This window comes from Manis pentadactyla, chromosome 13, assembly GCF_030020395.1.
Source record: "Manis pentadactyla isolate mManPen7 chromosome 13, mManPen7.hap1, whole genome shotgun sequence".
NCBI classification, from domain to species: Eukaryota; Metazoa; Chordata; class Mammalia; order Pholidota; family Manidae; genus Manis; species Manis pentadactyla.
In genome coordinates, this window is record NC_080031.1 from 29,623,240 (window position 1) to 29,649,927 (window position 26,688).

The following is a 26,688-nucleotide window of genomic DNA, read 5'->3' on the forward strand; positions in this document are numbered from 1 at the left end:
AGATCTCTAATAGTCAAAACAATCTTGATGAAGAACAAAGATAGAAGTGTCATGTGCCCTGATTTCAAACTATACTATAAAGCTACAATAATCAAAGTAGTATGGTATTAGTACAAAAACAGACACATAGATCAATGTATCAGAACTGAGGGCCCAGATATAAACCCAGTTATATACGGACAATTAATCTATGACAAAAGAGTCAAGAATATACAATGGAGAAAGGACAGTCTCTTTAATAAATGGTGCTAGGAAAACTGGACAGTCACATGCAAAAGAATGAAAGTAGACCACTATTTTACACCATACACAAAAATGAACTCAAAATGGATTAAAGACTTGAATTTAAGACCTGAAACCATTAAATTCCTAGAAGAAAATATAATTGTTAAGCTCCTTGACATTAGTCTTAGTGATGTCTTTGCAGATGTGACTTGAAAGACAAAGGAAACAAAAGCAAAAATAAACAAATGGCACTACCCAAACTAAAAAGCTTCTGTACAGTAAAATAAACAATCATAAAAGTGAAAAGGCAACCTAGTGAATCGGAGAAGATATCTGCAAACCATGTATCTGTTAAGGTGTTAATATCCAAAATATATTTAAAGAACTCATACAACTCAACAACAACAACAAAAATCTACCTGATTAAAAAATAGGCAGAGGATATGAAAAGACATTTCTTCAAAGAAGATAAACAGATGGTCAACAAGCCCATGAAAAGATGCTTAAACAGGGAAATTCAAATAAAAATCACAACAAGATATCACCTGTTACAATGATTTCACTCATTTGTGGAATCTAAAAAAACAAAATAAAATGAAAACACACTGAAAAAAAACCCCCACTATATGAAGTCTCCTTCAGGGCTCTTCTTAAAATCTATTTCAATTAATTTTCCTCAAGTCACACTGAATCAGATTATTGCCATTCCTAAAGTTTACTAGTAGAATACATTATCAAAATAAAATTTTCTCATGATAAAATGTTTAATAACAATTGTTATTGACCAAAAGAGTTCTAAAATGAAAATTTACAAAATGTAGGTAATATGTTAATTTCCTTTATATGTGTGTGTATCTTAAAATTATTTGGTCAATAAAGCAGTATGTTAGAAAAGAACTAGAAAATTAGTTTACTCCAGCAAAGTAATGGTATAAAACAGAACAAAAGGGATGTTGTGGGAGGCAAGAAACTTTGGTCTAACTCCTAAGATCAAAAACAGTAAGTCCCAGAATTCCAGTTGTGCAGTAAGCCTAAAACATAACCAGCACCCATTGGAGCAGTACCTATTGGTGGAGGAAGAGATCTTGGAGGGCAAGGAACACTGAGTGAGAATAGAAAACATGAGAATGTAAGAAAAACACTGGCAAACAGAAAAGGAAAACAGTAATAAATAACAAGAAAATAAATATATGTGTGATGTTAAGTAATTAATGGAAATAAACAAAGAGTGCTTGGTGCTGTGAAAATTTTCCTGTTAGCACTTCTGAGGACACAGCACTGACAATGTCAAAATATAACTCACATATAGTAGAAGGAGACTATCTGTATTTCCAGGAATAAATACTTTTTTTAAAGAAAAACTCTAGGACCATAATGTGAGTGGACAGCATAAACTTAGATGATGTAAAGCATAAATGGACAGACAATGGCAAGGCCAAAAGGGGTATAATGATAGGTATATTCTGAAATTCAGAAGTGCACAAATAATTTGTCCCCTTTAATAAAATGTGAAATATAGAGACAAATGATCAGTGCTTAAAATAAATTTTTATATTTTTATACAGAACTGTAGGATAACAGAAAAATAAAGCATAATGGAATTTTTTAGAAAAATATTCTGCCTCTTAGAATTTTAAACTAAAATTTCTGTTCTCTCTACATCAGAATTCTCATGCATTTGATAAGAGAAGACATCTAGGAACTTTATGACTCAAATTCCATATATAAATCTTGCCATTTCATAGAACAAGTCAATTATTAGAAAACACACAATAGACAAATATTAATTATTAAAAAACAAACTTAGTAAGCAGTGCCAGACACTGATAAATATTTTTACATATGTTCTCAACTATTCCTCTCTACTATTACCTTTTCTGCTCTACATAACAATCCCTTGAAATAGATGCTAATTCCAATCATAAATGAGAAACTGAGGCTCAATGAAATTAAATAACTTGCTCTAATTCATGGAGCTACGATTTAAACCTAGATCTCTAACTCCAAGTCCATGATCCTTTCAACATATGAATATTCATGCTTATTGAACACCTATCATGTGCCTTTTACAGGCTCAGGAGTCAAAAGGTTGGAGAAAAGCAGTGACACACAAATACAAAAACAAGCTTCATTAAATAACTTCAACTACAACAGCCAATGAGTTAATCTAAAGAGAAATATAATGACAGAAAAAAATTACAGGTAAACAATTTTGTACTCCCCCAATGGGATTTGCTACATATGCCCAATGATGTAGTTAATAAACTCTAGGGATTTTCTGCTATTCGTGCATTGTAGAAATAGAGACAAGGTAGCAAAACAACAGTAAAAAATGGCATAACTACTCTGTCCAGAAAGAAAAAAATCTAATAATTTAAACAAGTCTTGAGAAATGTTAAGCACTGACTGGATGGTTTGCATTTTTGTTTTGGTTGCCAGTTTACATTAGAAAGCTCTTTTTTTATGGCAGTCATTTATAAAATTCTTTTTATAATATTTCTACCATTATTCATATTTTCCCCCATTTTTCTGATTGGATGAATGAGGGTAGCACAGATAGAAAAATTATACAGAACTGAATAATAAAGTAAAATCAAATTATACTCTATCAGAGATTAAATACTTTATCATAAAATGATACCAAAAAAAGATAACACATTTTATGGTCATTTTAAGAAGCATATATGAGACACTGTAATAATAAATTCTATGCAAGACTGCTATGGTCACAGTCAGTGGAATTAGACAATATACAATTATCCTCATGTCTTAGGCAGAAAAGCAGTAATTTACAGACGCACAAATCCTGATCAGTATTTTATAGATGAACCAATGTCATGACTTAGGTTCATAAAATGCTTCAAAGTAGAGAACGTTAATTTTCAATGACTTTGAATTGCTATACTTGCGAATAAAACACAATTACTTACTTTTTTCTCCGATTTGATTCCACAAAATATTTGCGTGCTCGATTTCGGCATATTTTTTGTTGCTGCAATAATATTTGGCGTTCTTCTTCTAAATTTTTCTCCAGATAGGTTTTCATGTCGCTAATGATAGTATACAGTTAAGGTCAATGGCTTATGTCTTTGGTGGATGCCAGTGCTATCTGATAAATATAATTACAACCTCATACTAATGATGGATGGTTTTTTTGTGGAACTAATATGTATACACATTAGTGTTATATGAGTGGCAGTATTAGAACTGAAGATATTTCTCTCTCTCCCTGGGAAAAAAAATACTTTAAGACATCCTGCAGTCAGATAAGGAGAATGTATGTGTTTTCATTCATTTGAACCTCCAAAAGCCAGCTAAATGCAAATCTGATTGGGTTTTTCATTCTTTGTTAGTCTCTAAAAGTTCCAAACCACCTTCACAATAAATTATAAATTTCTTGGTGTAGTATATAAAGCATTTCATGTACTAGAATAGTCTTATTTTTTCAGCTTCATTTCTCATCATTTCCCTACATGAATCCTATGCCTAGCCACATTAAGATACTCATTAATAGAACAAACCATGATGTGTCATGCCATTGTCTCCCAGCACATGCCCGCCTAACCTGAATCATCCTTTCAGGGCCACCTCAGGTAGTTCCTCCTTTGTTTTCTAACCCCTACTGGATGACATGACACCATCATAAGTACATCAGATAGTATGTGTCTTCTGTACATTTCTATAACTCCAGTGCCTGGCTAGGTGCTCGGAATATAGTAATGGCTTAATAAAAGCTTGCTGAACGATTTCCTTGGAGAAATTCTTGGTAGAGATACAGAACAAAAGATATACATTTTTATAGCTTTTAGTGCCTCGTAGACAAACTGGTTTCTAAAAAGATCATATAAATTTGCTATTAGAAATGTACATGTGTTCATTTCAAAACCTCATGAGTTAGGGTAGTACATTTTTTTCTTTTCCAGAGAGACCAGGTGGAAAATCTTCTTTTATTATGTATGTATCAGTAAAATAGAATATTTTCCAAGTTTAATTATTGATTTTTATTTTCGTTTTTAGTGAACTGTTTACAGTCACTAGCAATTCATCTACTGAGAACTGCATTTACAAAAAATCAATTTTAATAAATTTAAGAGATAGAATAGTATAGATATTAATCCTCTATTATAGTTAGTGTTATTTTCTTGATAGTTTGTTCTATTCATATAATGTCTTCACACTAAAGTTTTAAATTGAGTTATTTTTGAAATATTTTTCCTTTAAAGTTTCTTTTTTCTGTCAAAAGGTAAACATTATTTTTTCAAAAACATGAAAAATATTCAATTCTATTTTTTATCAGTTTTCTTTTACAGTTTTATATTTGTATTTTATATTTATCCTTTCAAATTTATCCTATTTATCAGTTCAAGTTTATTTTGCAATGCAGTATAAAGTGTGACTAAAGGTAGAGACTGAATTTAGACTACTCTTTTCAGAGTTTTCAATAAGGCGACATAGGACACTAGAGCATAGTTAAAAGGGTCCTTAGGATCAAAGAGTTAGTTCAGTTAATTTAAGGATAACCAAGATCTGTGCATGATTATAAGCTGTAAGGAAAGAATGCCATGAGAAATTGAAAGTAAATTACAAGAAAAGTAGTATAATTTATAATTCAGGGTTACTGATGAGAAGAAGGCAATAGAACTAAGGGCATAGGTGAATGGAGTCACCTTCCAGGTGAAAAGTGATATCCCATCAGTTAGCCTAGAAAAGAAGATGGGGAATTGGTTTGGAGGTTGGGGGTGGTGGCTGGGAGTATATGGATTTGTGTTACTTGTTGGGAAGGACCTGAGAGAGTTCATAGCATTAACTGTTTTATGAAGCAGTAAGATAGTCTACTGAGAGGTGGAGAGGCGATAAAGATCTGGCACAGGCACTAAGAGGAATAACAGAGAACCTTTTTCTTGTTCAGGTGAAGCTGGAAACCATTAATCCGTAATATTGTTTTGTTATTTTCCTCTGACAGTGTTTTTATTATTTGAGTGGAGTAGAGAAGTAGGATTCTAGTAATTACTGGGTGGCTGAGGCAGAATAATGAGGGTGCAAAGAACCTAGGATATTGATGAGAAAATATGTGCAATCAAGAAAAGTGTATAAACTGGGTAGAGAAGAGAGGCAAAGAGGTATAAAATGGGGAAAAGATAAGATATTTATGAGAAAAAAGAGGCATAATGTGAAGGGACATGAGAGAGCTTTAACTTTTTTTAAAAATAAACTTTATTCTGTTCCCATTTGAATTCTTAAAAGAGATCAAAATGATAGAAATTTAGCTAATTTAAATCACATGAACTTTACAAGGTTTTGTTCTTTTATAGCCTTTAGACTCAGGAAATTCTGTCTTGAGTGAAAAAACATCTTTGACAGAAAGCCGGAAGGCTTCTGGTAGTTAATTAATATTTGAAAAATCATATGTAGGAATTTTATCAAGCCACTTGATTATTTTAAGACTACACTTTTTTTTTTTCCTATTTAGGTATTCATTCAATAAGTTTGAGCACCTGCTCTACAACAGATATCCAATGGTTTCATTACAGACACTAAGATCATCTAAAATAAGGTTCTTAAGTGTTTTAGCTATTAGTAACAATGATATTCCTTAGTGTCACAGCCTTCATTATGATCAAAAGGCATTCCTCTATCCCAATTTAAAAAAATATATAAACCAGAAAAGAAGACAGATATGCATATATACGTAGATACTACCAAAATATATGTATATATACACATACTAGCAGAAGTTGTAGTATCAAAGCCTCTTGGGCATCCATGGAGATGATCATTTACAACTTTCTTAAATTTAACCTTATATTTAGTATATAAGTATATTTTTAGTAATATATTTCCTTACAGGAAACCATCATTGCAATTCTGGAATTAGTCTATTTCGTTTTGTTCATTGAGGGTACAACTGAATTTTATTTACAAATATTTTCTTTCATGTTTGTATCAACATTCATACCACATCAATGTTAAAAATTAAGTCTACAACCATTTCATTAATGAAAGTGATGGAAAGATACACTTTATCAATGAGCCATTTACAATGCTTTGCTGTTTTTCTGATTTAGAGATAAATCAGGGTCAGTGTAGTTGTAATTTCAGTGTTCAAGAAAATGTAATGTTAAGAGGACAGAATCAAATCCATACAGAAAACAACCCTGTTTATTTCAGAATACATCTTTGAGAGGATAGTTTTGAGGAATAGCAAGGTCAAAAGCCAAAGCGAATGGGGTTAATAATGAATAGATGAGAAGAACTAGAAGGTGCCACTGCAATCTACCATTTGGAAAACTAGCCAAAGAAAGAAAAGTCAGAGGAGATGGAGCTTGAGGAAACCATGATCAGAAGAGGGATGTTTTACCCTAGTGAAGCTCAGTATATGTCTGTCTTCTCACTAGATTTGTTTCCCCAGCACCTAGAACAGAGTTGGCCAAAGAGCAGTCAGTTAAAACTGTGTTGACCTGCTGTTAAAATTCAACATCCCAGAAAAAGTAGAAAACAATGGAGTTATGAAAATAGCGGTTAACTTTTAAACAGAAGACACTCCATTCTGTGACAAGAATGAAGATGATTATGAAGCACCATTACTGCCAACCAAGTCCTCTGGGAGAAAAAGGTTAAATTTTAATTATCTTAATATTCTCTGAAGGAATAAACACGTTTTACATATTTTGAAAGGAAACGCTTTCACTCCTCATTTTGTAGAGTGCAACCAACAGCGACATCACAGGCGGGCTCGACCAATTCTTAGGGAAAAGTCAAAGATAATGCACTGTGAAGTGTTCGGGTCCCTTGCTTCTTATTTCCTCTCCGCTGTCTCTCTGACAACAGACTGGGGCAGAGAATGGAAAACAAAACAAATTACCCAACTGTGCTAGGCTCTAGCACCTCTGGCACTTGAATTAGGGGTGTGTCCGGTTAACTGTTAAAACGGACTCGTAGGTAGCAAAGCATTTACTTATTTGTGGAATTCTTCTTTCCAAGTAGTATGAATGATCAGGAGGTGGATAAGATAATGAACATAATGGCTTAATTCTAGAAGAAAAGAAAACAATCTCCACAGAGCACGCAGTTGATGCATCTTAAAATTGGGAAAAATTTTACACTCAATTTGAAGGATGGGAGTGGGACAACAACATGATGGGGAAAGCCGTCATAGAATAGGTTAAAATGGGATGGTTTCAGGTCTAAGGGGTGCAACGAGAGCTGCTAAAGCAAATATCCACCCTAAAGCCACCAGCTAGCCCCCATTACCTTGCGTCAGGGGTAAACGGGAATCTCAAGGAGCAGAGACGGGCCCCGCCTCCAGCGCCGCCGCCCCGGCAGTCGCGGCTGTAAGGATACAGGTAGGCGCCAAGCCGGTGACCCCCGCCGCTCCCCCGAGGGCCGAGGCGAGCTCTGTCGCGGGGTTCCGAGGACTCGGGGCCCAGACCTGCGCCCGCGCTGCGCGCCCCCGGCCTCGCGGCCAGCATCCTTCACCTCCGCGCCGCCGCCCGGCTCGCCTCTGGCGCCTCCCGCATGGCAGCTCAGCTTCCCTCCTCCTCCAGCACTCCCCGCACACGGTCTCGGGCCCCGCGTCACGAGTGCGCGCGGACTGGCCACGGCAACTCCGGCTTCCGCGCAGCGGCGATGGGGGCTGTGGTGGCGACGGCAGCTGCGGCGGCGACCTTTCCTGGCGGTGGCAGAGGGGGAGGCGGCAGCGCAGCCGCCGCCGCCATCTTGACAAACACCGACGCCGCGTCCCTCGCGACAGAAACCAGGGTGTCGGGGGCGGGACCGCGCATCCCAGGCAGCCAATCAGAGGCGCCGGCTGCTCTCTAGCGTGGGGCTGCGGGCAGGCGGCGGACGGGAGCCGCTGAGGCCCAGGGGACCCCAGTGTTTTCAGGCGGGGAAAGCGGAATTGGGCGTTGGAGTCGGAGTGAGGTCTACCTCCGTTTTTATGAGGATGTTTTCGTGGTGGGGTTGAGAGTGATGAAAGTCAGTGAGATGCAAAATCCCTAGATACAGGCAAACGCCACGTGGGGATTCTGAACCGATGTCTCGGGGATGGATAATTCAGGGTAAGAGGTGTTAGCTACCAAATCTTGTTGTGCGGTTTGAGCTGTGAGTCTTTCTGGAGCATCGCTGTCCCCAAACACCATCTCTTTAAAAAAGCTTTGAAGTGGAAACTTCCTTTGCTCTGTGTTCTCCCACCCACTCCATGATGCTTCTTGCCAGCCCCTCTTCTGTCGTCTCCCTTGCCATTTCCTTGCTTACAAGGTCCACGTTTCAAAGGCTCCTAGTGGTAACTGCCTTGCTGCCAGATTCTGGAAATAGACCATCGCAGCATCGGTGGTCTGGAAAGAAGTCCAGATTTAATTTAATGATCTCCTGGCACGACATGCCGAGAGATCGACATTGAAATTGTTTCAGAAGGTAGGGGAGAGTGAATGGGTTTAATGTGGAAGTTTAATGTCTGTGAAACTGAAAATCTGAAAAAAGGCTGACACTTTTTGTTGGAGCCCGTTATAAAAGTATACATAAATTCTGACTGTTTTTCAGCCAGGCTTTTTTTTGGGGGGCAGGGAAACTCCCAGACTGGAAGTAGAATGTACAAGCCAAATAAAAATCACTCATCATTCAAATACCTCTGTCATTGTGAATCAATTTGTTCATTTTTAGAGTTCGAATAATGAACTTTTTCAGTTGAAACTACTTAAAACAGAGCTTTTGCAAAATTGGATGCAACAGTTCCAATTGGAATATGCTTTATGACTAAGATTTTAAAGTGCTACAAAAAATCCAGTTTTGATTTAAAACACAAAATACCAGAGGCCCCTTCAGGACCGTGCCAAGAGGATAGAATATATAATTTTGGCAAAGAAAGGCTCAGTGTGTGTACATGGACCATTAGCTTTCTTGTCAAGTTTTTAACTAGCCTAGCCACAGACATTGACCTTGATTCTGTTCCCGCTGCTATCATCACAAATCTGTTTCTCTAGAGTTCATTTGAGTGCAAGCAGGCAAACTGGGTAGTGCAAAGCACGTATAAAAGTGAGAAGATTGTGGTTGCTGTTTGGAGTATTTAAGCATTCTTAGCCTTCCCGAAAGTCTAGCCTTTGCTGTATTATTAGTTTGGTTATCTTCTGATTCCTAGGCACCTTATTGCTTGTTGCATGGCATATTAACATTAAGAAGAATGTCTTGGTTTCTCTACTGCCTGCAAATCTTGCTCATATAGTCATTCTCCTTTCAGATGTTGCTGTACAATGATAACCAAGAAGAAATTTCAAACACTATGTTGTTAGTTTTTTTTTAAAAAAATCACAGGATCTATTTTTTGACCTTTAATTTATTTCTTCAAAATATTAATCAGGGTTCCACATTTTATTTAAGTTGTATAGTCCTAGATTCTAAAAAAAAAGACTTTAAGATTATTGGATAAGAGAAAGATAATTTCAGGCATTTATAAGTTTTACCTTAACAGAGAAGACAAGTATGATTCAAGTAATAAAGAATATTACACTAAGTCCGAAGAGACACTGGAATTAAATATAATGCTTAATTCTTTCAAACTTCAAAACCATAATATTCATTCTTTCATTAAGGAAATATATATTGAGTACCTACAAAGTGCCAAGCACTTTCTAGGGGCTGGGGATACAGAGATGAATAAAACTTCAAAGTCTCTATGCTCATGAAGTTTGTGTTTATTTTTCTTCCCCTATATAATATATTAGGTAATGAAAAGTGCTATGAGGAAAATGGAGTAGTGTAGGGAGATAGAGATTGATGTCAGTTCTACATTATGCAGGGTGTTCAACGAAGGCCTCTAAGGAAGGAAATTTGGGCAGAATTCTGAATGAAGAAAGGCTTCCATTTAAATATCTACATGAAGAATATTATAGGCAACGGGTGCTGTAAGTACAAAAAGCTCTGAGGGCAGAATTGTATTTGATGTGCTCAAGGAGCAGCAGGAAGACCTCTGTCTAGAGCAGAGTGAGGTAGGGGGAGGATGCTGGGATGTGAGGCCAGAGAAGTACATGGGGGACATACTGCAGATTCAGTGGAGATTTATATAGTGTGCAAGGAATTAACACAAAATCAACTTCAAATGAAGGGAAACCCATTGGAAAGTTTTGAGTAGAAAAATATGATCTAAGTTAACCCTTAGAAAGGATCACTCTAGCTGCTGTAGGGAAACTTAGACTATAGTTGATAAGATTAGAAACAATGAGGCTTGAGTGAATATTATATAGGTTATGAGAGATTATGGAGACTTGGACTAGGATGCTTGTAATGGAAGTGGTAAGAAGTGTTCAAAATTTTAACCTTGAACTAATAAAAATGTTGACATATGGTTGTGGCAAATGAGTGAAAATAAAAGAGTCAAATGTAACTCTCAGATTTGGGGCTGGAACAACTGCATAAAGGGTACTACCACTTACTAAGACGGGGAGGAACAGGTTGAGGATGGGAGAAGGAATAAGATTTAGGCTTCAAACATGTGAAATGTGAGATACCTATTAGACAACCAACTTCATTCACGTGTGTCATAACTTGTTAATTATGTTCTATTTACAAAAGAAACTTATAACCACTTTATGGTTACAAAGCATGTTTACATAACTGATCTAATTTGAATACTGTTATAATCCTGTGAGTTATGCAAGGCAACCTGTGATAGACAATTTTGTGAGCTTTCACTTTCGTGTTGGCTGAGGCTATTTTTTCCATCTTCTGCTCAAGACTTTTCTTGCTTGGGTAAGAATTTCCTGACTTAGTCCCTGGGCAAGCTGTGAAAGAACCGAATTTTAATTGCTTAAGTTCTGCTCTCTTCATTTGAATTTCATAAGACTTCAATTAGAAATTTAAGATTAAAGATACCTGCTTCTCTACTAATAGTATAGATCATAAAGTTCATCAAATTGTCAGTAATGTTAGAACTGCACTACAGAGTAAGTCCAATAATAATAGTAATAATGATAATAATAATGACATCACCTAACATTTGAGTGCTTGTTGTTTCCCATGCAGTGTGATTAGTGCTTACATATAGTAAATCATTGAATCCACACAATCCCCATTCTACAAAAGAGGCAATTAAGCTGTAGCCATGTCAAGTAACTTTGCCAACATCCCAGAGCCAGCACTCCCAATCACCTCCTGCTGAGTCACTGGAGACACTCAGAGAATGTTCCAGTAGACTAAGAGGTAAGAGTATTTGGGTTTAAATGGTGGTAATGAAGTAACATCAGAATAGATAATTAGCTTCAGATATTACTTCACTAGTTCATATTTGAGTGCCTATTATGTACCATTCAGTAGGTGAGTGTCATAAAAACTATGGCATGGTCCCTGCCCTGTAGTTTTCAGGCTAGGAATGGAAACAGAGAAAATAATACGGTGAACAGGAAGCAAGATTCAGGAAAGCTTTCCTTTGCCTCTTAATTTTAGGATAGTGAAGACTTAGGCATACTCATATAATAAAGAGAAGAAACAGTTGTAAGGGAAAATTTGAAGACTTACAGACATAGACCTACCAACTTTCAGAGAGTGGTAATTTTCAGTAACAAAAGTTTCTTATTTTCAAAATTTTTGAAGTTTTAGTAATATAGATGTGAAACATACAAATCAGAGCACGAAGAATTTGGTATTTATGTGCTTGATAAGACCGTCATTGCTAGTTAAATTCAGTTAAAAGCATATTTTAAGCCTGAATTATCTGCTCTCTATATCCACGTTGATTAAATTTCCGCTTAGTATTTTGTGGAAATAGGTCCAGTGAAATATTCTTCATACTTCATCGCTCATTTCTACTTCCTTACTATTTTTTTATGCAAGCCAGTTCACAATTATTGAGGTATACCTTATCAAAGGAAGTTTTCCAAAGGCCAAAAAAAAGAAAAAAAATACGACTCATACAAATTAGATGAATTTATTAATTCACGTTTTATTTATTTATTAACTTATTTAATGCCTATATTCCAAAACAGGGACTGATAATGCTGACATGTAGTGATTAAAAAAAAGAGTATGTAGAACTTAAAACTGACAGGATCTCTAGAGGCTACCTTGTTTTTTTATATGAAGGGTGTTATTTCAAAAGAGGATGTGGAAACTAGTAAGTATTGGCTTCTGTTTTTGTTGTACACTTTCCAGAAATTTTTAACTGAAGACACTATGCACTGTAGTTCTTTCCATAGAGAACTGACTGATATTTGAAGAAGGTTTTCATTTCTCCAAGAAGAGTATGATGTATCTTTCTCAAGCTTCACTCTTGTTTTTAAATGTATGTATTTTTTTTTGTGGAGAAGCTATACAAGGTAACTATGTACGTCATTCTACGGTAAGAATTTCAGCAATATTATTTTAGCTAGGAAAACATGATATACAGTTTTCAAGATGTATATTAGAGATTAGAGGTTAGAAAAGATTAATTATACTAGCCAATATAATTTATAGAAAAGTGTTTATTTAGAAATGTTGAGATTTGCTAAGGTATTATAAAACCATAAACTGAGGCTTGCCTCTGAAGTTTTTAATGAAAATTTCTTATGAAAAATTAAAGAAATTACAAGTCTTGGTTAAAAACTAGTCAGCAACTTTCCAGTTAACTTTGGTAATGAAATATCTGTTAAATAATAATAAAAGTTCACTTTGCATTAAAAAAATTCTATAAACTTTCATATTTCAAATAGTCATGTGAGTGGTTACCTAGGAAATTAGAAAATTTTATTCAAAACAATATCAGTGTGGTTGCTAATCTAGAGTATGAAATATCTGTTATAAGTAGATAGGGTATTACTCATACACCAAATTTACCTGTAAGATTTATTTGTAGAAGTTTGAACTAATCAGTTCATTATGCTTTTTTTTATAATGATCATCCTTGTGTATATCCTGAAATCTTAACTTTTCCCTATTGTCTTCTTATTTATTGTGTATTAGGCCATATAAATTACTTAATATATTTTTTGCATTTCTATTTTTCTAATGTAAAGGATTCCCCAGTAGTTAACACTGTAGAAGATGTATCTAATGCAAAAGATGAAAGTAAAAATAATGATACTATTTATAAGGAAGACTGTGAGGAATCATGTGATGTTAAAACTAAAATAACACGAGAAGAAAAACATTTCATGTGTAGTAAGTATTTAAAAAACCGCAATTATAAAGGTATATGATTTATTTCCAGGCTAAACACAGAAAAAATACATCTTAGGTTTTGAGTCATTTTATACATATCTTGATCATTCTAGGCCAGAGGTTTTGTGCCTTAGTGGGTTCTTAGTGGATATTTTGTAAATGAACAGATCCTTCTTCTGTTTAGTCCTGTGGCATAAACTAACCACAGAGGGAAGGAGCAAGCCAGAGGGTGTTGGTAGTAATAGTGTATCAATTTAGCTAGGACTATTTTCTTACTTCCAGCAGAACCACCAGGAAATTTCACCATAGGTTTGAGGGAGAATTCACTAATATTGAATAATTGGTACAATAGATATACTACAAACTCATAGGCAATTTGTACAGCAAAGAATAAAAATTAAAAACTTTAAAGTCTTGATTTTTTTAAACTAGCAACAGTGCAGTAATTTTTATTGTCTGTTATATGTACATAAAGGATGGGATGAGAGAGGGGACCAGAAAGGGAGGAGGTGATGATCTGACCCAGCTGCTACAGGACTGTAACTCCTAGATCAGAAAGTATAAAAAGCTCACTTTAATTTGTTCCGTTTAATGTGTAACGAATCCTAACTTTAATGTTAGAAACATAGAAATAAAATACTTTGTAAAGGAATAATGATGCAATAATGTATAGAACTTTGGTTATAAAGGACATCATCAGTTAGATTAATTAGAGATTATTTACATACAATTAGAGAAACTTGCATCAGGTCTGAGAAAATAAGATAGTCAATGTTTTTTTCCTGAGTTTGATGGTTGTGATGCAGAGAATGCCTTTTGTGTAAGAAATATGCGCTGAATTGGCCAGGACATCATGGCAGCATGCTCTCAAATGATTTAAGAAAAAGTTCTTTGTACTTTTCTGGAAACTATTCTGTAAGTAAGATTGTTTTAAAATAAAAACATTTTAAAAAAGGAAAAGATAAAATTTCAATCAGAAACTAACCAACACTTTTGACTAAAGGTTAGTATATGCATATGTGTTTATTTGCAGTTTATTTATATTAAATTATAGCATTAATAGGAAAAATTAAAAGAAACCTTATTCTGAAAATTAACTTGCATGATATGGAATTACTGCCTCATATTTTCTTATATAGTAAGAATTGATGAGTCTTGGACCTCCTGCTTTCTGTACTTCTCATCTTAGAAAGTGAGAATTGATATTCAGAATGTTGTTTCTCAGTTACATAAGATTGAATTATTTGGGGGTAATCTAAACTATTAGGAAGCATGGTTTCATTAAGCAGTGTTCAAACAACATGTTTTCTTGGTTAATTCTGAGTTAAACAAAAAAAAATACTACCTAGAATATATAATTCTGAGTAGATAGATTGATATATTACTATATTTGCATATTCACCTAAAATTGTGTGAAATTTGTTATTTTTCAATGTAACTATTTTCTATAGCAGTATAATTTTTAGCAAGTACTTTTTGTTATGGTTTAAGGAAATTTGCAAAGTTCTATTGTTTCCTACACACGAAGTACCAAAAAACTATTAAGAAATATGATGGATGAGCAGCAAGCTTCCTTGGATTATTTATCTAATCAGGTATGGATTTTTTTTGTTATTGCACATGTAAATTGATACAGCTAGGGGTGAAATCATTTGATTTTTTAATGCATTCTTGTCTGGCCATCTATTTAGTGCCTTCTATTTTAGATGCACTATAGTAAGCTTCAGGCAAACAGAAAGCAATAAAAAAACAATAGACCTTCATTCAAGGGGGATATAGACTAGAGGAGCAGAAAAATGTACTGAAAAAATTTTGTGAATGCTGTTAGAATGACACAAAGGAGAAATCTGAGATACAGGAAGCTTTTCCAGGTGACAGAGCTCGTGAGCTGAGTCATAAAAGATGAGTAAATGTTTCAAAAGTCACAAAGGTTGAGGGCAGAAGGGTAGGGCATTCCACTCTGGGGAAACTAAATAGAGTTGGTCCAGGGATGAAGTGGCTAGTGAGGTTGAAGTGAGTAAGGAAAACTGACTTAAGGAAACTGGGACTAAATTATGCCATGCCAGGGAGCCGCCGAAGTGTCTGAGTAGGGAAAGGAAATGATCAGATTGGGAGCTGGCGTGGAGGATGATTTGAGGAAGACCAGAGGGAGAAGGAGGGGGACCAGTTAAGAAACTACAGCAGTGGTTCAGGCAAGATATAAAGACCAGCTCTGTAAGAACAGTCAAATGCAGAAATGGGCAGATAAAAGCAATGTGCAGGAGGTAAACGGTGCTGAAATTAATGATTGCTATTTATGCCTGCACTTTGTTAAAGCAGCAAGGAATTCATCGTGGAAAAGTATATTTCAGAGCTCAGTTTATAAGAGGCTTAGAGATACTAATTTTAGAATTCAGTTAAAGGAGTTTTGTCCAAATATAAATATGCTTAAATGCGTGCATGTGCATTTAGGTTAATGAGCTCATGAATCGAGTTCTCCTTTTGACTACGGAAGTCTTTAGAAAACAGCTGGATCCTTTTCCTCACAGACCAGTTCAGTCACATGGTAAGAATTTGGGTATTTCTTCATACTTGTCTTTTATTGCTTAATATTTTCCTGGACAGATGAATACATTTAATTTTGTTTAAAGAACACAGCTCACTGTTATCTAACAGACTGGAGAAGTAATACCCACCAATAAGCCAACTTCAACCCAGACAATGTGTACTTTTCCAAACTGGGTCTTTTCTGACCATTTGAAAGCCACGGCTGTATAACACATATCTCAAATCTGTTGAAAATAGCATAGTTTTATGTAACTGTATTCTGGGCTCCACTTTATGTTTTATTAATAATCTTCAGTTAGAAGAAAAGAGACTTTCAGAGTTCCTCCCACCTATAAAAAGTATTTTTGACATCTTTGAAATGTTTGAAATTGGGACACAGAATTTGAAAAGAAATAAGAAACTGAAGACAGAAATAAACTGGAATTTAGTATTTTTTGTACTAAAATACAGTATAGTAATTCTTAGAGGCTTGGGTTTCTAAGAAAAATATCCTATAAATCTTGTAAATATGAGTTAATACCAAAAGGTTCTAAGTGATTAAATATTATTGAGAGCCTAGTATATACTTTTTTTTTCTTACAAAGGGAAGGGGATAAATAACAACTCAGAATCTCCTATGTGTCAGGTTCCAAGACAGGTACTTTCACATATTATTTTGTTATTTTTTATTATTTTATTGTATCTCTTTTATTTTTACTAACTGTCCCTAGGCAGGTAGTGTAAGATGGTGGTTAAAAGCATAGACTCTAATGTCAGACCACCTGACTTCAAATCTCTGAAACATTGTTTCCTTGCTGTCAGTTTCTTCATCAATAAACTGATGATATCCACCTCATATGGTGGTGGTGAAGATTAAATGAATAAATACATATAAAAGTGTGCTATGATGATTATCATCATCAGATGAGGAATATATAGCCCAGAAAAATCTAAAAAAATTCTAAATATCCATCCATATTTATTTGGATGGCGATGACCAGTCTTTCATTGTGAACCTTTATCATATCTCTGAGCATAAAGTTACTATAAGAATGTCTCTTGGTAATTCAGAACAAAGGCCACAAATCTATGTTTTCTGAAAATGAAGGGGAAAAGCAAGCAATTTTTTATAGCTAACTTTTTGTGGATGACATTTTCCACATATTTTTTGTATGCCAGGTGCTAAGTGCTTTACGTAACCTTACTATGTAAATTGTCAGAATAACACTGTGAAGTAGATAATATTATTATTAATAATAATATCACTTATACAGAAAAGTGGTTAAGAAATTCAGCTAATGGTTCTTGGCTAGTAAGGAGTAGAACTGGGATTCTAACCCAGGCTTCTGGCTCTGGGGTCTCAGCTTTCATGGGTTTGTTTCTCTTGGTAATTGACTTTGTAAGGGTTGTATCTATTTTATGACATTTATAAAAGATAATACAAAGTAAAATATTATAGAGTTAAATGTAATATTCATATCCACATAATATGTTTACAATCCCCTGGGATGTGGGATGCTTTGAAGAGGGTAATTACAATATGTTATAGTTCTAACTACTGTCAACAGTGCAGGCTGTAGCCTCAAGCACAATTTGTTCTTGGTAAAGAACGTGATTTTCCCCTCCCCTCCCTTTGGCTATTTGTAGTAGTGGTCCCCAATAGATCAGAGTCTTGGAAGTTTAGAATACAGTCGGCAAGGATGTGTCTATAACAGTTAATCTAGTTATTCCTCTGGGTTTTCTCTTCTACATTCATATAGATTTCCTTTACACATTATGCCGCCAAGATAAACCTAGATTCTTAAAAGGGCATTATTTATAGGGCAAGGGAATGCATAATTATAAAATATTTTAAATAAATGTTGATCCCAAATGAAACCTTTGAACAGTATGGAATACTAACCACTAACAGTGATGTTATTAGTGAAGATTTATTGTAGCATCAATTCTTTAATCCCAGTTCTTCCACGTACTTCCTCCTTATTTCTTTTCTTTTTTGAGAGGGCATCTCTCATATTTATTTATCAAATGGTTGTTAACAACAATAAAATTCTGTATAGGGGACTCAATGCACAGTCATTAATCAACCCCAAGCCTATATCTCAACAGTCTCCAATCTTCTGAAGCATAACAAACAAGTTCTTACTTCCTCCTTATTTCTAAAATTGAGATCATTTTTCATTTCCAAGAAGTTAAAATCACCATATAATTTAATGGAAATTATATTAATAATTTCAGATAGCACTGTCAATTCTCTATAGAACAAAATATTGTCTTAAATGTATACTTGAAAGTATTCTAAATAACTAATTTTATTTTTCTAGGTTTAGACTGTACTGACATTAAAGATACCATTGGCTCTGTCACCAAAACACCCAGTGGTTTATATATAATCCACCCAGAAGGATCTAGTTACCCATTTGAGGTAAAGTTTTCCCCTACTTTATGGAATAGAATAAGCACCCTAATATTTATGGATAGGGTAATTTATTAATTAATGTTAAAAATTTAATTGTTTCAACTTTTTTCTTGAAAACTTTAAAAGAACTTAGTAAAATTCCAGTTTCAAACTTTTGGTTTTCTGGCATTCTTTGCCCAAACCACAGGCCAGTAAAAGAACTAGAGAGTCTTTCACTTTCTTATTTGAATTTTCATGGCTACACTCTAAAGAAAATCCATTTGGTGAAAGATCTTTTATTATCCTTGTATTATAGGAAGAATTGTGAATATAAATACTTGCTTTAATTAGCATACGGATATTAGAAAATAATGGTGTGCTTTGCCTTGGAGCTTGCTTTGATTTCCCTTTCTACACATGGTTATAATTTCTTTGGATGAAAATGATTTTATATGATTGTATAAGAAATTATAATTTGACTTGGGCTGGGGTGGGGTAGGAATGAAAGAGAAACTATAATTTTAAAAAACTTTCACTAAAGTGTCAGACAGATTGAGAAGCTGACCCATTCTTACATTGAATAATAAATTACTCTTACACCTATCCTTAGTAGTTCTATTCTAGGACTTCTAGAAACAATTTCTACTAGAATTATGTATCATTATTATTATTTTTTGTACTTAAGAAAGTTTGTGATACCAGTATCACACCTTACTGATAGTCTTTATTACACAATAAAATAACTTTTTTTCTAAGTCGATACTACCAGTTTCTTGTCTTAGAATTACATTATTTTTTGACATCTATTGACAAGATGTCAAAAATTTAGGAACTAGATGGGAAATAAATTTAAAATTATCTAAATTACTTTGGCTACAGATAAAAAAATGAGCCTGAACAGATGTGGAAAGGGAAGGTTTCTAATTTTGTGAAGAGTGGGATGCATAACCTTTCATAACTGTGGGAAAGTGTTAGTTCCCTAACTGCCTCCACACTGTCTTTCTCTGCATGCCAGAAGTTCCTGATGGGGAGGAGGATTGCCCTGACTTTTTCCCAGTGTCACCTCTAAGGGTCCCCTACAATTGTCCTCTTAAGGGCATTTTGTACAGCACCAAAGGATGCACTTACACATGCCTAATGCAGTGGGGCAGAGATCTTGCCTTTCTGTCTGAAAATCGCAGTGTGAACACAGGCCTTTCAGACTTTGGAGAGAAGAGCGTTAAAGACAGGAACAAGAGCATATTTAACACTTAGAAAAAAATCAAGTGTTTTAATTTAAAGGAAAAGTTTATTTGTAAATTAAGGTATCACTCTGCCACATCAGATTAGTACTGTTATTATTCAACTGAAAAGTATTTGTAATTGAGGAATAAGAGGAGAACCTTAAAATTCTGCAAATACTAATATAAATAAAAAAAGACTGATATAAATAAAAAAAGACTGTAATTATGTTAGCTATGAGTTTGTTTTTGTAATATTATTTCTAGAGATTACAAAAATCTGAATATGTTAATGTTATACAATTAAGTTGGAATTTTCAGTGGAAGTATATACTCTTTTTCTAGGCTTAAGGGTGAAGCATGAGTTTTATATCAAAGAACAAAAATAATAGTCTGTTATTTTTGTCTTTTCTTTGTTGATTTTAGGTAATGTGTGACATGGATTACAGAGGAGGTGGATGGACTGTGATACAGAAAAGGATTGATGGAATAATTGATTTCCAAAGGTTGTGGTGTGATTATCTGGATGGATTTGGTGACCTTCTAGGTCAAATTTTATTTGTTTCTCTTTTTTGATATTACATTTATTGACAGTCTTTATTGATCAAATCCTTAGTAAAAATAGGAAATCCTTGTGAATATCAAAATATGACTTAAATTACTCTCTTTCCCTGTACCAAATTATTTAAAATAAGTGGGTCTTCAATTGGGATCTGTAAATCTTTATTTTTAGATACCTGTTGAAATGTGAGTTGAGTGAAAATTCAAAATTGGGTATGTATTAAGTATTTGCTATGAATCCAGAAGTGCTGGCAGATTCTCAACAACTATTTGAAGAATGAAAAACTGAATGGGTAGGGTTGTCATGGACCTTGAAATTCTTGAGATGTGTGTTGTGTCTACCCAAACAAATGAAGTGAAAAATTGAGTTATATGGCTGTACAAACTCAAAAGATGTGAACTGGGAGTAGTGTTTTATAAAAATATCAATAAAAATCACCATGCTCAAAAATTTGGAAAATGTAAACCCCAGGTGAATTGTGAAATCTGTTTACATTATTGCCATGCATCATCATTACTTTTGCTGGTGAATAGAACACCAGTATTACTGAATACTGCAGGTGATTTTGATCATTTTTATGCTATTATTTTAAGTTACTGCTGTTATAATTTAAAATCTTTCACATCCCATAATAATGTCATCCAAGGTTTTACTAAGTGGTGGTAGTTCTGCTGCTAAAAAACCTACTGTATGCCAGTGATTTTAGAAGGGACACAACATGTAATAAAATGTTATGAATAAGGCCAAGTAGCTATCATGCTACGGAGTATAGTTAATGTACTTACGGTTTTCTCAGCATTATCTCTAATTTCCCAGTGAATGCTACCTTCTGAATTAAGTAGTCAGAGATATACAGGTTCTGGCTTGTCATCTTCCTTATTTTATGCATATTTATATGGAAAAATTGTCTGAGTTTTGACAGAAAGGTCTTCAGGTAGGTATACTTCATGTAAACAGACTGCTTTGTACTTGGTGTATTTTAAAAAGTAAACCTAGGATTAAGAAAACTATAGTGTTAAGTCAAATTTGGGGTTTGGATAGAGGGTCAAGTTGGCAAGGGTGCTTCAGCTGGAGTGACATAGACTGCGAGACACTAAACAGATGCGTCTTCCTTTACTACTTCAGGACACTTTTCCATTCTAAGTGGATGTGTAGTTAAAATGCCTCTGTAAGCCCTGGAGAGAGACATAATATCTTACCTATAATTTTAAGAATTTGAACGTTGTCATACTCTCCCCAAACTCTTTGAAGTTTGTTTTGACTAGACTCTGACTTCAGTAAATTTAGGATTCAGGGATGTATCTCAGAGCAGGGGTGTACACATTTAGGCTATACCACAGTGGAGGTGGGTAGTAAAAAGCTGTTGGCTAGAACATGTAAGAGGTATGCAGTCTGAATTAAGGAGTTTAAAAACTCATCCTGGATCTACAATTATCTTGGAAATACTGACCAGAAATCTGGGGATACTCCAGTGTTGCTACATTACACTTTCATTCATAGGTAACATTTTAACAAAGAAAAATTTGTTCACAAAGCATTATTCTCAAAGACAGAAAAATTAATTTCACCTGAGCATTTTCAGGAACTGTGTCTTTAGGAGCTGCTGATTTGGAGGTTAAACCTCTTACATTCACCCAGTACAGATCATTTTGTTTTCTGTCATAATATTTCAACTGGCTTTTTGTTGACAAGTTTTAAGGTAAAACTTGAATTTTTACTTAATCTTTAAATGAATTTTTGAATTTCATTTTGGGAGATAAAAATGAAACAGTGTGTAGTTATCCTCAGTCTAGTGAAGTAGAAGTGGAAATATATATCTATATCTATCTATCGTCTATCTATCTATCTATCTATCTATCTATCTATCTATCTATCTATCTCTATCTATATAAAAATTAGGCACACTGATAATTTGAGCTAGGGCCATCCTGTCCCTCAAACAATGCCATTTCAGCATTATTGAAACACTAAAGAATATCAAACACTCAGTAATAAAGGGTTATTCTAATTTGTATTAAAATATATTTTAAAAACTTTTTTCTTACAGGTGAATTTTGGCTAGGACTGAAAAAGATTTTTTATATAGTAAATCAGAAAAATACCAGTTTTATGTTATATGTGGCATTGGAATCCGAAGATGACACATTGGCTTATGCATCATATGATAATTTTTGGCTAGAGGATGAAACGAGATTTTTCAAAATGCACATAGGACGGTATTCAGGAAATGCTGGTAAGTTTTTTGTCCCTAAAATTATCCAGAAGACTTAAATGTAAATGACTCAATTAGATGAAGGTAAAAGAAATACATTTTTCTTAGCCTGTGAAACAAAACTGATAACGTAATAGATTAGGAATGAGAAAACCAGCGAAGTCTTGAGTTTTGAAACTCTGCTATAATTGTCGCTCCACTTCATGATTTTGAAGTGCTTCAGACTCTTTGAAACAATTTGCCATATATCTAACTGCAATTGATTCCTTAGTCTGTGAGGCAGGCTGGGAAGTTATTATTTGTATTTTCTTGTTCTGAGAGGCTGGCATTTATAAGTTATAGAATTTTGAGCTGATCTCCACTCTTCTCACTTTACAGGTGAAGAAACCTGAAAGATTAAGTGACTTGCCCAAGATTCCCAGCTCAACACATCTGAGCCAGGGCATGAACCCAGGTTGATAGAACAAGTAGTTTAGAATTTTTTTTACTATACCTCACTGAATCTACTCATTTCCAAGTAAATTTAATTTGCTAGAATGTTGGAATACTTAATATTAAATTTATATTTTGAAGCTGAAAATTTAAATTTGAGTTAATACTAAATTCCATTCTCCTGCTGTTGCTCATTATGGTGCTTGTTCATTGTGTACAGTCATTATAGAAATCCAAAAACGAATGAGATAATTTCCCAGCTCCTTAAGTGATCACAATATAGAGGTAAAGATAAATAAAACCAAAAATTCAGGATACTGACAGAGCTTTGGGAGTTAAAGAGGAGAGAGTCACTCCAATTGACTGCATCCAGACTATCTTCAGCCAAGTGTAGTTTTCAACAAGGGATTAATGTTAGATTCAATCTGGGAAGCTTTTTGAAAGTTCATGCTCCTGCAGAATCTGATTCAGTATGTTTGGGCCCAGGTATTTGTATTCACCAGATGGATATGTTGGCATCCTTATAGCTGAGAAGCACTGATCTGTACTTGGAGGAATGGGTAGGCTTCTGGCAAATGCAGCTTGAGTCAAGGCACAAAGGGCGGAAAATTCCTGGGCACGAGGAGTTGTCTGGTATGGTTGGAATCTCTGACGTCTGAGGGCCCTTAGGCTGGGGATATTAGGTGAAAGTCTGAAATCAAATCTTGATATATAGGGAAAATTTGAAAGAGTTACAATATACAATTTTAATCCTTCCTCTTTAAAAGTGTAAAGAATTATCTAAATCTGGAGGATACTATGTTAGGAAAAGTTTATGTGGGTTTCTCTAGAAGACAGGTAGGATCTAACTAGAAGATACAGATTATAATGGGAACATTTTCTTTCATTACAGAACCTTCAAATTTTTCCATGCCCTACTTTGCTTTTTCTCAATAAGGTTGTTAAGTAACTTTCAACTGTTGGTTACATAATATCATCAAAATGAAGAAAAAGCTGTCAATATGTAAAAAAAGACACAGATAAACCCAGGGGATTAAGTATGATCAGTGAGTGGTAGACATGAGTCACAAATTTGACTTTGAGCTCAGAGAAAAATAGAATTATGAAATTTGAACGTTAGAGCAGAACAGTTGTTCCATGAGAAAGACAAATATTCCTGGTTCTATAACTTGAGGGAAATTTCTCTGGGTTCTTAGAGAAAACAAAGTGTTTTATTCTCTAGTATACTCTTACAGAAGACATGGCAGTGAGTTTTAATGGGCTATTAAAAAATAGATCTATGCATTGTATTTTAAGAATTCTTAATTAAATAAAACCCAGTGGGGAGCCCATATGAAGTATGATCCTTCTGATGGTTGGTATACTACAATCCAGGGAGAGTATCTGAGGAGGGATCATGTAATTTAGGCAAAGCCCCATAAGTGCTATCTCTGTCATCTGAACTTCAGAAAGGTATTGCATTACATGGGTGTTGAGAATTATGTTCTTCCTGCAAATACCTGCAAAGTGGGCATTTTGTTTCCCATGAAGAGCAGAGCTGGAGTATAGGATAAGCCACTATTGTTAATGAAGTTCTCAGGCTCCACAAAGACAGATCTCAAAAAATTGGAATCCAAACATCTAGAACATAAAGGTGGGCTTTTAATTCTTCATAGATTTTACATAACTTCACTTTTTAGTTAGTGTTTCAAATATAATTAGCAAAGTTTACCTATGGGTGTAATCTAGATATGATTTCTATGGGACAAATTAGAATCTTTTATTTATATAGTTTTAGTAAAACACAACATAGCTCTTACCCCCATGACTTACTTACCTGGGTTGCCTTGGCCAAAATACTTAATCTTTGAAGATTATTGCAAGTATCAGGGATATTGTACATACAAAATCCAGTGTAAACCATTTAAAAATGATACTGTTTTAACTACTATCCAGTTAGTCCATATGTCATCTGGGAGAGCCATGAAAAAAGGCACGCCTCAGTAGTGTAGCTGATTTTTTTTCTTGAGGGCATTGGGCATTTTATATATATTTGGTGGACCCTAAATAAAACCAAACCGCTTTTGCAGTTACAAATTAAAGTTTCTTAAGGGTACAAGTTTCACCTTCATCTATACATCTCTATCTAAAATGATGTCAAACAATAGTGGTATGAAAACTTGTGTGTAAATTATTTTCTTTTTCTAAATTACCAAATACCACATTACTCTTCCTCTAAGTATGGCAGGCTTATGCAGTATCGTTTTTGTACTTAAATTATCTGATTCTGTCTAGACAGACAAACTTCTGTTTTTGGTGGTTATGTTATATCAAATGTCCGCTTAAGAATGCCTATCATGTTGAGGCATTAATTTCCAGATTTTCATATACTGTAATCTAGGGGAGAGATTTTTAACATGATGCCTAGTGGAAAAGAATCTAAATCTTCTAGATGCAATGCTTTTGCATGATAGGCTGGGAAAAGTCTATCAAAATTACCAAAAGTGACTTCAAACTTTGTCATAAAAAAATATCTATTTTACCCAGGTGATGCATTCCGGGGCTTCCGTAAAGAAGATAATCAAAATGCAATGCCTTTTAGCACATCAGATGTTGACAATGATGGATGTCGCCCTGCATGCTTGATCAATGGTCAGTCTGTGAAGAGTTGCAGCCACCTCAGTAACAACACCGGCTGGTGGTTCAACCAGTGTGGCCTAGCAAATCTGAATGGCATTCATCACTTCCCTGGAAAACTGCTTGCAACTGGAATCCAATGGGGCACATGGACAAAAAACAACTCGCCTGTCAAGATCAAATCTGTGTCCATGAAAATTAGAAGAACTTACAATCCATATTTTAAGTAACCTCATTTTAAATTTTAATGCATGTTCCATAGTCATTTTTGATAATATATAAAAGATTTAACATAGTTTCTCTTCTTACAGGGTGTTTCAAATATATTAGCCAAAATTTCACTGTTGATGACATCTAGTGTTAAGGGTTTAATTAGAAATCATTGATTTTGTAGTGTTTTGTACAAGAGAACATGGCTCAGTGTATGGGTTTATTACTAATTATATTAGCAATATGCAATAAAATCTGTTCTAAGTGAATTGCAACTTGTCTTCTTGGAGTCTATTGCCCTTTAAAAGAATTTTCCTTGTTCTTTAAAGCATATGTACCATAGCAGATTGTTAGGAAAATTTAGGATAGCATTGTACTTATTTCTTTATTCTTCAAAGGGGTTAACTATGTAATCCATGGATAATTTCTACTGAAGACAATTATAAGGAATAATTTTGTGCAGATTAATATGCAACTTCACATGGCTTTAAAACTTCATTATTTCCAGGTTATTCTACAATATTTTATAGGTAATGAGTTTCCTGCAAAAATAAAATCCTTTTTGTTTTCATATTTTATTGTGATTATTAATTTACTTTTTGTTTATTTAAAATTTACTATGCATTTATATCCTGATCAGTTATATTCTAAAATGCAGTTATATCTTAACTCTTTTTAAGCCAATAGGAATAGTAAGAACTTTAAGTGAGGGGCAGAGGAGAAAGTGTGATTCATTAGTGGTCTAGAGGTAGCTCTAGGACCAAGCTGGTCCCCTCCACTTTTTCCACTAAGTTGCAAGAAGTCGGAGTGGTAAGGATCCATGGGAAAACAGCCGGGAATGCACTAGGCCAAATGTCAGTTACTGATAAGAAAGTGAGAGAAACAGGTAAGAGTTAGTGTTGAACAGAAAAGTGCTTTGTCCAGAGTTAGCACTATACAATGTACATAAGAGTATAGAAGTTTCTAGAAAATGAGGTGGGAAATCAACTGAATTAAAAATACATATGAGGATATTGAAAACAAGGTGAGGTATCTGAGCCCGCAATAGAGTTAATCTTGGTCAGAACACAGAATCTGATCTGACTTTAGGGATGGGCAAAAATGATATAGTTACCATTCAAGACTGCTTTCACTTTGATCTGCTAAGTGGTAGATAAATTAT

The 26,688-nt window shown here is 34.6% G+C and overlaps 2 protein-coding genes across 8 annotated transcripts in view; one reads left to right on the plus strand and one right to left on the minus strand.

The window, feature by feature from the left end:
* The window catches only part of CEP126 (centrosomal protein 126), an 86,194-nt gene extending 78,491 nt beyond the window's left edge, over positions 1–7,703 (minus strand). For all 7 annotated transcript variants that reach the window (XM_057490353.1, XM_057490354.1, XM_036902781.2 and 4 more), the window contains exons 1-2: positions 7,567–7,703; positions 3,156–3,275 (exon numbers count right to left, since the gene is read on the minus strand). In XM_057490353.1, coding sequence (XP_057346336.1) covers positions 3,156–3,275; positions 7,567–7,694 — 248 coding nt within the window. In that variant the 5' untranslated portion in view covers positions 7,695–7,703. The remainder of the gene's footprint in view (positions 1–3,155; positions 3,276–7,566) is intronic.
* Positions 7,704–12,363: 4,660 nt separating this feature from the next.
* ANGPTL5 (angiopoietin like 5) lies at positions 12,364–26,097 on the plus strand. The gene is made up of 8 exons (XM_036902777.2): positions 12,364–12,550; positions 13,206–13,350; positions 14,842–14,945; positions 15,802–15,895; positions 18,201–18,301; positions 19,921–20,041; positions 22,104–22,289; positions 25,227–26,097. The coding sequence occupies exons 1-8, from the start codon at positions 12,455–12,457 to the stop codon at positions 25,544–25,546; spliced, it is 1,167 nt and encodes a 388-aa protein (XP_036758672.2). The 5' UTR covers positions 12,364–12,454; the 3' UTR covers positions 25,547–26,097.
* Positions 26,098–26,688: the final 591 nt, after the last annotated feature.